This window comes from Xiphophorus couchianus, chromosome 7 (assembly GCF_001444195.1).
Source record: "Xiphophorus couchianus chromosome 7, X_couchianus-1.0, whole genome shotgun sequence".
Taxonomy (NCBI): domain Eukaryota; kingdom Metazoa; phylum Chordata; class Actinopteri; order Cyprinodontiformes; family Poeciliidae; genus Xiphophorus; species Xiphophorus couchianus.
The window spans coordinates 31917372-31931631 of NC_040234.1; the positions used below are offsets into that span (position 1 = coordinate 31917372).

Here is a 14260-nt window from a genome sequence, read left to right on the forward strand (position 1 = left end):
CTTCTTTGTTGTCCTGATTCCGATTTTTTGTTGTCCAAACATGTAATGAGACATATCTGCTCAAGTTGTTGTCTACCAAAGTGTTGTCTAAATGGAGTAATATTTGAAGCTTTCAATTTTGTTTTATGTAGACTCTTGAGAAGGTACCCAGTTGTACATTTAGAACCAACTTTTCACAAATCCCTGCCAATTATTTTTCTGGAGTTTTAAAAAAGTGATACAGTCCAAAGGTTTGCTGGTCATTGTCAGTTGGAGCGAATATTTCCAATTACAGGAAATCATTTGATTCGATGTTGGTTTGAAAGTGTTGCTTAATGGATCTCTAATCGCTCCCTCCACCTTGGGCTAAGTCACATGTGTGCAGCAGTGGAGTGACTTGGCCATGTCAGGGGCTGCATATCTCTCTGCAGGCAGTGGGAAATGAGGTCTAATCGCAGGGATATTAAAGTCACAATAGACTGCTCCTGCTATTAAGGCCTGTCAGCCCTAGGCCCCTCTCTCACCTTGATATCTCTCCGTCTCTGAATATTTATATGCTTACATCAGGAGCTCCTTACACAGTGCAGTCTGTGCATGTTTCTTTGTGTGTGTGCTGCTATGTCAAGCGAGAAAATTCATCATTGCTGTAGCCACTCAAGCTCTCTGAATATGTTTATGTGGTTGTGTGTTGCTCCGTCTGCGCTTACACGGTCTGCCTTCCTGTCCTCCGATCCTCAGGTGCAGCGGGGGCGAGGCTGCTCGCGGGTCAAAACAAACCTGACGCCATGGATGTGGATGAGGAAGAAAACATGAGTGAGTCCATCTTGATTTTTCTCATTTGTTCATCCATCTTTTTTTTTTACCTTTACTTTCCTTCCTTCCTTTCTGTCTGCCTGCTTGTTTATCCTTCTCTTTTTATTTGTTGCGTAATCAGTGTGATCTTTTGTTGTCTATATACTACTTTTTTAAAAATAAATTTGTAAGCATTTGTCTAATGACCAAAATAATTGAAGAATAAAGTTTTAAAATATATTTTGGAAAATGAAAATAAATGTGTGTTGGGAAATACTTGCTTATTTAGATCTGAGTGAGAATATAGTTGTAGTAGCAATAAAGAATTTTTTAAAGCTGATCATGATATAATGATCTATCTTTTGCCAGGTTCTAAAAATATTTAAATCTATCCTCAAGTGTACAATAACCATCTCCATGGTAACTTGAAGTAATTGAATGCTGTGTGATTCTTCACAACTACATCTGTTTTATCTTATCTAATACATAACTCTAACATCAGCAATTTCTAGATTATTAGCATTATTATAGGTTGACTAAATCAACTCATTAACTTCTAGGTGCCCCTAGTTTTGAGGCTGGAAAACAAGATCAAATAATCAACCCTCTACCATACTAGACAATAATTACCCTGTCACATTATTGCATACGTGCATCAAGTTCCAATGGCATAATAAAATATGCTACCACAGCTAAATACTGCTTCAGCCCCAGTTAAATGCACCATGTTAAGTATTTAGCATTGTAGAATTTATACAGCTACTGAAATCTTCCAATAAATGTCCAACAAAAACAGTTTTTAATGTGCAACACTGTGCAAAAGCTTTGTCTGCACTGTGAAAGATTAACTTCCCTCAGATGTTTGAGGCATTGTGCATTCAAATTCAAGATGGTAAGTTGATCCTTATAAGTGAGAATAAAAAAAATGGTTACATCACTGGAAAAAATACTACTTTTTAACTTCAGTCCGACGGGAATTGCAAGAATTTATTTTTCACACACACTTTATAGGATTAGATTTAACAAATTTTAGAACTGGGTAAGAAAAAAAGTCCAAATACTTAAAGGCCGTGAATTGAAAGATGGATGTACTTTTTTCAAAATGCCAGTTTATTTTATGCCCCGTCTTAAATAATACACTCAGACTGAAGCATCCACACATAAATATGCCACATCAACTTTAACCAACTCTTAGAGCTAATCTCCAAATCTATGATACCTCAGATACTCCTCTGTCTTTTATTGAACTTTAGACATTTTTGTTTGCAATGCCCACAACAAACACATTTAAAGTCAGCTGTAGTCACAACACTCTAGCTCGTGATAAGAATGAAAAACTCTGATTGTAATGTCATAGTTTTTGTCTTCACTTTGTAGAATGATATGTTGTGAAATAAGCAGCTACAAAATTGTCTTTGTTGCCTTTCAAAGACTCTGAAGCTTGGTTCTTACATTTTTACTGCCAGATATACATAAAAGATGTATCTGAAGATAAAACACAGCCCTCGCTCACACAATCCTGTTTCTTTAATACCAAGGGGACACCAGAGGAAGAAAAGAAAGAAAGTTTTAGCTTTCATGTGACAACCCGGGGAGCTCTTGAAGCTCTTTTATCTAGTGAAATGAACCAAAACAAAACCCCAACAAGAAAGTTACACCTAAAATTAAGTCATGTCTGTTTCACTCAGTTAATTTGGAAGGGATATTTTAAATATTCTCTCTCCATTATAATTAATATTGTCTACAAATGTTGATTACACAAATTCCAGCATGACAGTGACAACAACTGCATGCCTGTGCCATAATTTAATGCATGGCTCTTGTTTTATGCGTTTTTTACCTCCTTTATGTCTGATTCAGTTGGTGATTTTTCACCACTGCTGGCTATTAAGAATCTCATTGTTACAATAAGCAAAATTATTAAATGTTTTATTTATGGGTAAGAGGTATGTAACTGAATAATTTTGTGCACCATGGTAACAGAAAAAGAAGCTCCAGATTGTTCTGTGTGTCATTTCTTCACTGTATTTGTGCAGCATGCAAGAGGTTTCTTAATGTATGTTAATTTGTTTTATTGACTATCAACACCTCATAGATACAGATGTTAAAGAGATGTACCATAATTAGCTAAACCTCAAATTTAACACAGTAGTACATGATTAAATACTCTGTATTTCAAGAGTCCAGGTCCCAGCATCATTCTGATCGGTGCGGTGTTGTCTGGATATTTTTTTGTTTTCATGGGGTTTTTCCACCAAAACCGTTCCAGAGCTAAACTAGCACTGGCTCTTAACTGGTCCAATAGACCCTATAACAGGGAACTGTTTTGGTTTCAACAAATTTGTACAGACAACCAATTTTGGTATTTGTCCTTCTGTCTCTCCAAATATCTGTTATACTAACACATATCTGATTCATGTGTTAGTATGACACATGTCTGAATCAGACATGACTTTTTAATTTTATTTACCATCACCACACCACAAATATATTTTCTGTAGAATTGAAAAAATACTATTAGCTACCAACCTTTGTGTAGAAAGTTAACTCAGACAAACCAACAAAACTTGTGAAATTACCAATGATTTATTGAATCAAATTACCACATTTCCTACCATTAGAATATTTGCAGATCATAGTAATTTATTTTGACTTATCCTATGTTTAAATAGGTACAACAAATCTCTCTGGTGACTATGAAAGGATGCTTAGGTGGCGCAATGATGCTTAGGTGGTCCTCTAAAAGTAGGAAGCTACAAAAATCTGATGAAGGGTGAAATGACCAGCACCTTGTAACTCTTCTCCTGATGGAAATACAGTAAAAAAAAATAAAAATAAAATAAAAAACACATAATGTGCTGGTCAAGGTGCTAAAGTTAGTATTTTCCAGAAAGAATTAATGTTATGCAAGATCTAGTTCAGGTTTAGCTTCCAAACTGTTTTGGTGGCAAAAAAAACTTCACTTTGTGCATTTGTTTTCAGGTTCTTTTGCGATGCACCAATACCAATGCTGTAAATGCATGACTACATAAAGAGTGCATGTTTTCAGGTCATAAACTGGATGAGTTGCAGTTTGTGATCTTAGAATCAATTTTTTGTTGTTTTTCTTTCCTGACTCAGGACATGTCAGTGGCAGTGTGCAGTTGGTAATGGCATGTCAAGACATTTTGTCAACACTCTGCTCTCTGACAGCTCCAAAGGGGGGGGATCTCAGAGGCGCAGGGTCTTATGAATGGCACTTCATTAGAAAACTTTTTTTTGTTTGTTTTGTTTCTTCAGACTTTCCTCATTTTAAATACGGGAGTCTTTGTTTTCAAAAATAAAATCATGTAAATGGTGTAAACTGCATTTTAACCTCCACCGTGTCACCAGTTGAGACTTTAGGATCCTGCAGTAGGTGGAGTCTTCTCCTTCTGCCTCTTTGATGTACTCTCCTATTTGCCTGGTCCTCAGCTTCCTCCCCCTGCACTACTTTCCCTGCACTCCCTCAACCCAACCTACAATCCCACTCATGCACACTGCGGCCTCTCTTTCTCTTGAGTACCGCAAGGAGTAACCTATCAAGCCTTTGCTGAAGGATGTTATAAATGAAAATTTTTCCCAACATTCCATCCACTTTGCTAACTAGAATCAGTGATATGTGTTCCCCTTAGTTCAGTATATAATTGGTTTTGGTTTTTCTTCAGAAACATTAGCAATTTAAGATAAACTGGGTGAAAATAAACCCTTTTGGTCTGGTTTTTGTGTGTGTGTGTGTTGTTTGTTTGCATGGTATTCTCAAGGCCCTGTCGCTGTGCAATGTAAAGTGTTTTCAATGTCTACAATATATTTTTATTGTATCCTAATTTTAGTAATGTTGAACATGAATATTAGTTAGTTTAATTTTAAATGTAAAGATAGCAAAGTAAAATGTTTGCAAAGGTACTCGTTAAAGCTTTAAGTCATTCTGAAGAAACAGATGTTTTTGTATTTGTCTTCCTTGTGAAATAGGTTTAGAAATTCAATCCTAACTATATTTATCTTGTTGTTATAAAGGAACACAAATCATTGGTTCAGTTCCAAAGAGTGATAAAGGAATCTATAAATTTTGCATTTACAAGATCCTGCAACGAAGGCGTTGTAAGTTACTCTTTCTGGGCACCGCAGGTTCAAGCAGCACAGACGTTAAGGAAAACCGAAACCTGGACAACGTGTCCTGCAAAGACGGGATGGGAGTCGGTGATCAGCTCCCCAATGGAAGCGGCCATGGCAGTCGAAAGCGCCCCTTAGAGGAGGGCAACAATGGCCACGCACATTCCAAGTTCCGAGCCAAGAAGCGCAAGAAAACACCTGGACCGGTGTTGCCTAAGAATGCTCTGATGCAGCTGAATGAGATCAAACCAGGTCTCCAGTACAAACTGCTGTCTCAGACTGGGCCGGTCCATGCACCAGTGTTTGTCATGACTGTGGAGGTCAATGGGCAAATGTTTGAGGGCATGGGTCCAACCAAGAAGAAAGCTAAACTAAATGCAGCTGAGAAAGCGCTGCGTTCCTTTGTTCAGTTTCCCAATGCGTCTGAGGCTCACCTGGCCATGGGCCGTACACTTACAGTGAATACAGACTTTACATCAGATCAAGCGGACTTCCCTGACATGCTCTTCAATGGTTTTGAGACACCAGCTCCTCCTGAAGAATCCTTCTATCTAGGCTCCAACGGTACAAACTCACTAGGGGAGTATCCATTACCCACACCACCTGGCAGCAACCTTGTCCAGGCTCCGTTGCCCTCTCCATCTGCATTCAGCTCACCCTCCACTGGCAAAAACCCGGTCATGATCCTCAATGAGCTCAGGCCAGGCCTCAAATATGACTTTGTCTCAGAGAGTGGTGAGAGTCACGCCAAGAATTTTGTGATGTCAGTAACTGTGGACTCAGAGACGTTTGAAGGCTCAGGGCGCAACAAAAAGCTGGCTAAAGCCCGGGCAGCACAGGCCGCCCTCTCTGCTCTCTTCAACATGCAGCTAGACCAGACACCGTCCAGGCAACCCATACCAAGAGAGGGGTTGCAACTTCACCTTCCCCAGGTAAGACATTTTATTCATTTTAGATTTCTCTAGTGTCAAAGAAATACAAAGAAACTAGATTGTAATTAGTTTAATCTTGAGTATTTATCAGAAATACAATCCAACCTGAATAGGGGATGTTGGATTGTATATGGTGCTTTTGGTACCATGTACACCTTTCAGGTAGTAGTTGAAGGGGTTCAGTGATGCTCCTTACTCAACAAATGCTTACTCAGGTATCGTTTTGAGTTGAATTCAAATCAAAAATACTTCATTAGGTCCAAAGGGAAACTAGATAGGTGTTGAGTGGCAAAATATGTTTTTCTTCAATTGAAAAATTTCAAGATTCTTGAAATCTTGAAATTTCAAATGAAACAAAGCTTCATAATGCGTCAGTAATCATATTAAAAATCATGTTTTTAATATGATTGCTATGTAGTGAAGGTGGTATTTCCTCCATTGTTATGCATCACATTATTGTCCTGCAGTTGATATGCCACAAATGTAATATCATAAAGTTTATTAGTTTGTAGATATAATCTTATAGGTATCTTATAAGTATAATTTAATGGTCAGTGTATGCTTTAAGAAGGTTTTATAGTGAAAGAACAGCAAAAGTGAGAATATTATAGCCTCTATACCAAAGAAGATATGTTATAAGTTGAGTTATCAATAATGTATATCAAAACAGAGAGGAAGCAAGATTAGCCTCTAACTTCAAGAAATTTGGCCCTCTGCAAAGATCTTAAGCAGAAGTGAGATGTGTCGTTAAATGGGGCTAAATAAGACACTGTTGAATGAGGAGTATCTTAAGTAGAACACAATCATCCTAATATTATAGACTGACTAAAATAGTTATTTTAATATAGAATAAAAATGGAAACCGGTGAATTTTGAAGAAAAGAAACATTTCCAGGTCTTTGCTCGTCTTTACCTCATAAAAGCATGCCTCTGTGTAGTTATAGTTGAGTCTGTTTGATGATTTCTTTTGAAATTTCTAAAACCCACATACAACCCAACAAGTGATACACAAGACCCATGGGTCTCATAAGAAAACAACACCCAATGCAATTTTCTCTTTTCAATATCTTGCACCAACTCCTATTGCACCTCACACACTAGTCCTATAATTTTATTCACTTCAGCCAACATTACGGCTCTCTGGGCTCCAAACCTGGGCAAATGTGCGACTAAACGTTCACCATCTTGAACTATGATAAAGCTGAGGATATTAAATCTGTCTTGAGGTAGCTTGATGATGGAAACAGCAACGTCTAAATGTTAAAGTCACTCAGTGTTCATGTGTTCAGCCGATAGTAAGGGCACAGCTTAGTGCCGGTCTGCAGCACAAATGTGCAAAGTTATATAACAATGAGGGGTGTCAAAGACGGGCACAGCTGACATTGATATTAACAGAAATGAGTATCTAAGCTTATAAGATATCATCAGTTATTTTCTGACTGCATATTGCTGTACATTTGTCTGCCTGGTGAGATACAGACGATTTTAGATGTATAGTTATGGAAAAAAACTAAGTGCACCCTTAGTGCTTCCATGGTACTTAAGGGAAAATAGAAGTCACCAGCTGCTAATCACAATCCTTTGGTTGATTGATAGTCAGCATTGTGACCACCTTTATAATAGCAGAAATCTTAACACAATGCCAACTTATACATTAGCAATGACCTTGGAGAAGCAATTGAAGCTGCCAATCAATCTGGTACTGCTTGTAAGGTGTCAGAGTGACTAAAGCCAACCATTCTGCAGGGAGAACGATTATTCACGAATGGAAAACATTTCAGAAAGCTTGTGTTCCTAGCAGTGAATGTAATAGCAAATTCACCTCAGAGTCAGACAATGCAGCTCCTCGTTAAAATGGAAAAAATTCCAAGAGCTACATCTATTAATCTAAATTGGAGCTGGAATGTCTGTAATTAATTATAAATCCAGTGTAATGTATAATTGCATTACACTGGATTCATTTGCTAAGGCAGTTACAGGTACAAAACAGATCTGTTTGTTGTGTAAAGTGCTTTATAAATCGGCACTTTATAAATAAATTGACTACAATTTATTTAGACTGCACAAGTATGGATTGTCAAGAGAATTTCAGGAACAAAATCATTTAGACACACAAGACCAATTAAAGTAGTGATGGTAATCGATTAAAATTTTTAATTGCAGGGTCTGTAATTTACTAATTGCATTTTAATCAAAAATATAAATGGAAAAATAAGCAGCATTTTTAACTCAAAAAACCTTTCTGCTGTTAATTTATTGAATAAGTAGACATAGCTCAACAACAGCGAGAGAAGGGGTTTTGTCATCCATCTCAGTTCTTTTCTGATGTCGCTTGTTCGTCAGATTTATAGATGTACATATAAAGGCTCCAACTAGAACAGGGGTCTCAAACTCCAGTCCTCGAGGGCTGCTGTCCTGCAGTTTTTAGATGTGCCACAAGTACAAAACACTGGAATGAAATGGCTTAATTACCTCCTCCTTGTGTAGATCAGTTCTCCAGAACCTTGCTAATGACCTAATTATTCTATTCAGGTGTGGTGCAGCAGAGGCACATCTAAAAGTTGCAGGAAAGCGGCTATCGAGGACTGGAGTTTGAGACCCCTGAACTAGAACCTTTGTATGTTAAAAAATGTGATTAAGTGTTGAAATTTTAAAGTTTTAAAATCTACGTAATTAATTTATTTAAATTAACACAGTAAAAGTTTAAAGTAAAGCCAATAGAATCATATTTACACCTCATACAAGTGTCTGACATGTTGGGAGAGGGTTAGGACGTTTTTAACAGACTCTGGACTTGGTCAACTTGCAGGCATTGAGTCGACCAAGAAGTCCTCTGTACACCAAAGTACTCTAAAGTCAAAGTTGAAGCTGTTTGTTTGACAACTTAAGCTTGGCCCAAACTGAATTGTCAATAGCACATTGATCCCAAACATCACAGAATCTAGAGCTGCATATGAATGAGTCTCTGCAGACCTTAATGAACTAAAGCAACATCGTAAAGAAAAGTGGTAACACCAACAAAGGCTTACAGAAAGTTATTGCTACAGAAGCTCATTCTTCTTGGTGTTGAATCAGAATTTGCCCATATTTTTACCCCTGATTATGTTGATGACAAGATTTTACCGTAGTAGGTTCTGATAGAGGTGAAACACACCTCAAAGGAACATATTCGTCTGACGCGAACATTGTACTCTGGTTTACAAAGAGCAAAACTCTCAACTCATCCGCCCTTCCAACTGTACTAATCTATAAAGCTGTCATTGAAGTCTCATTCACACAGGTTATCAGAGAGGTGAAGTTAATTGTCTTAGATGGGAGCCAGTGTGAGAAGAGAAATAACTCAGTCAGCAAAGCTAATCAGCCTGACACGTAGTCAACAGGCCTTTCTTCTCTTTGTTCACCCTCTCATCTTGTCCTGAAGCCCATTTCAGCTTTGACACTCCCAGTAATTTCTCATATAAATTTTCCGTTGCATGATATTTAATTTCAGCTCTACTTTTCTATCTTGTATAACACTTATGGGAGAAAATGAGGTGGCAGAATTTGGACATTATCTTAAGTTTCTTATTTGATTGTAATTAGAATTTACAATTAAAATTCTAACTACAATTAGAATTTTGTCATTCTAATTACAAGATTCTTATTGTTGTTTGTGTCTTATTGCACAAACAAAAAGTAAACTGAAATGTATTTTATGAGAGAAAAGTGTAAAAAAGAGGTAAAGAAAATTATATTTTTATGGCCATAAAGAATAAAAGTCCTTGGCAATGAAAACCGAAGTCATCTGGCTCAGACTCTGAAGTAGCAAGGAAGTAATATAAGACTGATTTCTTTAATTTGTGATCAACCAGCCGTCATCTCTCCTTTTGGTTGTCGTCATTTTCCATCACATTAGCAGTGGTTAAAGACCCAGCACGAGGAGCGGGCTGTCCAAAAGTTAAAGATGTGTGAAGTTCATTTTAGGTTTCCTCAAATGCTCAGCTGGAGATTAAAGCTCTGGAAAGCAGACGAGCACTTTGCTCTCAACTGAGGCGCACATTTGCTTGTTTGTTTTCTTTGCTCTGATTCGTTGTCAGAAGGGAGATGCTAAACTAAAACTGTCATTCCAAACTCCAACAGCGTTGCTTAAAAGATTGTTATGTTTACTTCAGAGGGGGCCAGCCCAGTTTCACTTGTTGCTGTTTTAACGCTTTGACTCGTTTGATGCTGGATGTGAGCATAGTGACAGGTAGATAGCGCTCCGGAGGCGGATAGCATCAGACATGCTCTATAAGCTGACATATCTGAGGCGAGGGTTTTGTGTTTGTGCGGTTATGTGCATGTCCTCCCGCACGCTTGTCTGTGTCTGCAGGTTCTGGCTGACGCTGTCTCTCGCCTGGTGGTGGATAAGTTCAGTGAGCTGACAGACAACTTCACCTCCCCTCATGCACGAAGAAAAGTCCTGGCAGGAGTCGTCATGACAACAGGTAATATAGGAGGAGGAGACCCGGTGATGCCTTCCGTGCTTACAAAAAAGTCTTTGGTCATTTAAAAGTATTATTTGGAAGGGTAATTAAAGGAAAGAGATAAGTGCTTTGGTTATTGATTGGGTCATGAACAATAGGATCCCAAATGCATCTTCTCAACGTTCTGTTTGGCAGTTTTAGCAGACATCGTTCTGTCTCATATAACTACATACCTCTGGATGTATCTAGACATCTGATCATAACCCTATTCCCTGCAGGAATTTCTAGTAGTAAATCGGAGCAGCTGCTAGAGCTGGTCTTCAACCAGTTCTTTAAAAAAAAGTTAAGAATCAGCTTGATATCAAGAAAGTCATGTTTTATTCTTCTACCTTTGTATTCCAAATATCTATTGTGTATCATTAGGCAGAAACAAAAGACAGTATTTATATCTTCTTTTCTGAAAACATACATCCTATTATTTCCAGTTCTTGTAACCTTCCTGTTTGGGATTTGTGAAGTGTGAGGATACATCCAGCTGACCTGAAAAGATGATGATAGGTTTAATATTAAATTCTTTGAGTAAAGAATTCACAGTCTTAGTTTTTACCAAAAAAAATGTTTCACAAATTTTGCTTCAAAGAATTTGTAACCTTGCTAGTTCATATTATTTCCATGCCTATTTCATTTAACTAATGCTACCCATCATCAGACAGGCAACTACAATAGTGCTAGTATGCTGCTGAATAGCGCAGTTTCATTGACTCATAATTTCAAATATATTGATATTTGTTGGTCCTCCAATGACACACAGTTGAAAAAAAATATTTGTAAAGAGCAGAAGTAACAATTCTCTTAACAGTTTTCTAGAACATCAAATACTGGGAATGTCTGAAGTATTTGTGCCTCTTTTGATGTGCTCCCATTGAGTGTGGTGTGTATAAACTGAGAATAATAGAGTGGAGTTCACAATGTTCTGCTGTGTCATTACCAGGTACATTACCTTTTTGTGAAGTAAAAATCTTGTTTTAAAAACTGGAACTTTTTAAGGCTTACTTGACGACCAGTGACTGACATGTGCCTGTTCTAAAGTTTATTGATGCTGGCAAAGCATCTGCCCTTCAGGAGACAGAAGTGTGTGTATGTGTGTGTTTCTGCAGCTGAAGATAACTGGAACGAAGCTGACTGCTAGGATTCTCCATTATTGACACTTATTTAAGTGGCATGCCTCTCCTTCACAGCAGTCTGCCTTTTCTTAGTTAAGGACCAGCATTTTTAGTGTGTGGACACATGTGATTCACCTGGGTGTCTCTGTGTTATCGCCACCTTCCCAACAGGGACTGATGTGAAGGAAGCACAGGTCATCTGTGTCTCCACGGGAACCAAGTGCATCAACGGTGAGTACATGAGTGACCGCGGCCTGGCACTAAACGACTGCCATGCAGAGATAATCGCCCGACGCTCGCTCATCAGGTACCTCTACACCCAGCTGGAGTTCTACCTCAGGTTAGTGGATAAAGACATCCTTTGTTCAGTCTCGTAAAGTGCAGATGTACATTTCTACAAATGTTCTATATTCCGATTGCATTTTTATGACTTATATAAAATGTGACAAGCATTCGTTTTTTGCCATTGGTTTGTGATTGTAGCAACATAAAAGAGGACCATCACAAGTCCATATTTGTGCCATGTGACAAAGGAGGCTACAGGTTACAGGACAACGTTCAGTTTCACCTCTACATCAGCACCTCGCCCTGCGGAGACGCCAGGATTTTCTCTCCGCACGAAGCCGGAGTGGAAGGTGCGAAACCAGCCGGCTCTATCTCCATATCTCTTCCTCTGCTCTGAGGATACATTTTTAATTTCTTCCCGTCTTTACTCAGAATTCAGCTCCAACCGCTGATTGGTTTTCTTTAATTAAATGTAGAGTTATGCTTTGCTTTATTTGAATGTTAGTGCAGTGTCCAAAATATGCTTCACAGACACATTTGAACAAGGCGCTGGTAATTAGAGCGTTTAGTCATTCTATGTCGTCCTCCATCAGTCTTTCTCCTACCCAGCCCAACCACTGTCTGTCTGATTAACCTCCCTCGTACTCTTGTCAGGCTGCTTTCCATTGCACATGGCAGGCTGAATAGAAAACAGCCACATTCAATTAGTCAGTGAATAGACGGGCGCCTGCTGGTGGAACATCAGAAAACTTTGACAACATAATGTGGACGACATTTTTTGCTTTCTTCTTTTGGAGACACTGGCTTTGTCAGTAAACACACCAATTTACTAGTGTGAGGGATTTTTTTGTAAAATGCTACTAAAAATGCAACACAATTGTAATGATGTCCAAATAATTACACCACTGGCAGTAAGGTTGTAGGCTAATTCGACTATGCTAAATTGAAAAATGATAAAGACTTCTCCAAAGTGTTCAATCTGTCAGCAGTGCCTGTAAACATGTTAAATGTGTTCCCCTTGTATAGAAGCTAAGGAGACAGGTACAGAAACGTCTAAAAATGTTTCCCAGTTACTGTTTCAGCACATAATTAGAAAATCAAGATTAAGAAAAAATGCAGATGTTATTTTTTTCTTTAAATACATTATCATGATCCTGTGTGCGACAGAATGCAGTTTAGCATTGTCTTCCAAAAAGAAACAAGACTTTCTGCCTTAAATAAAATTAAATATACATCCAGGTACTGATGCAAAAAATGCAAGAACCAAGAAAGAAATATAAACTGAATGGTAAAATCATGAAAACATTTGTGTTCACTACATGGAGGACTACATTGTAAGATGGGGGCAGCTTGGTGCTTGTCATTCTATCTGAATGTGTGATACTTGGCAGTCATGCAAATATATGTTTTGTAAAACCATAAAAATTAAATTTGATGATTTTATATTGTTTTGTTGTTTTCACGTAACCATAGGCGTCATCAAAAAAAAAAAGGAAGAGTAAATTTCAGCCAAAACAACTTAATCTCAGCAGCTTTCTAGAAAAAACAAGGACATTTGTGAGTTCAGAAAATTCTATGTTTTTTCTGGAAAATTCCTGCAATTGATCTCAAAATTGCAGTTTTTTCTCCAGCAGATTTTTGACTTTTCAAACTCAAAACTTTTCTCTTTTTTTTTTGTAGAATTTTTTTTTTGTTTTTGAAATTTACATGTGAATGGCCCTGATGTGCCGTTGTGCATTGCATACATACTGCATGTATGTATTTTCTGAATATTACCCATTAAAAGCTTTTTAATATCTTAAATTATGTTGCTTTATGCATCGTTTATATTGTAGTATTCACTTTTTATGCCCCAAGCAGGGGCGGAGCTAGAGGGGGGACACTGGACTCCCAGGTGATTGATCTGTAACAGCACAGATTTATTCCTTTGCAGTAGTTGGTGCTTGGTTTATAATATCATTTAATCCATTCTGTTTATCAGGTTATCATGCTAGCTAGGCATTGGTCTGTCTGAGATTATTTTTTTTTTTAAATATGAATTTCTGCTTTATGTGTGATCATTTTCTTGCTCAGATCAGGGAGACCGGCACCCAAACCGCAAAGCAAGAGGCCAACTCAGGACCAAAATAGAGTCAGGGGAGGGCACCATTCCTGTACGGTCCAGTAACACCATCCAGACCTGGGACGGCGTGCTTCAAGGAGAGAGGTTGCTCACCATGTCCTGCAGTGACAAGATCGCAAGGTAATTTGGTTCAAATACAGTACAAAATAGAGTAGTTTAAAGTGTTAAATAGGTTGAATTCTCTTTGTTTCTGCAGCGTGTTTAGCAGTCATGTTACTGTATTACATTAGAGTGAGCGAGACTAATTCCACCTTTTATTGCCACTGTTGTTTGACGGTAGATAAATGGTTTACAGAATGGCAAAAGTTTCCAGCTTTTGCCATTAGATGTTACCAAATACTGCATGATGCATTTCGAGTTAAAGTCTTGTTTTTGAAAATATTCAAAAAGCTCCAAAAAGTTAACTTTTTG

At 37.9% G+C, this 14260-nt stretch overlaps 1 protein-coding gene across 8 annotated transcripts in view; it reads left to right on the forward strand.

The window, feature by feature from the left end:
• adarb1b (adenosine deaminase RNA specific B1b) overlaps window positions 1–14260 on the forward strand; it is a 132259-nt gene that overhangs the window by 109736 nt on the left and 8263 nt on the right. For 7 of the 8 annotated variants that reach the window (XM_028022580.1, XM_028022582.1, XM_028022579.1 and 4 more), the window contains 6 exons: window positions 718–792; window positions 4918–5834; window positions 10186–10300; window positions 11614–11782; window positions 11926–12077; window positions 13801–13969. In XM_028022580.1, coding sequence (XP_027878381.1) covers window positions 765–792; window positions 4918–5834; window positions 10186–10300; window positions 11614–11782; window positions 11926–12077; window positions 13801–13969 — 1550 coding nt within the window. In that variant the 5' untranslated portion in view covers window positions 718–764. Of the gene's footprint in view, window positions 1–717; window positions 793–4870; window positions 5835–10185; window positions 10301–11613; window positions 11783–11925; window positions 12078–13800; window positions 13970–14260 lie in introns of those variants that run through there. The other variant, XM_028022584.1, reaches the window with a different exon arrangement.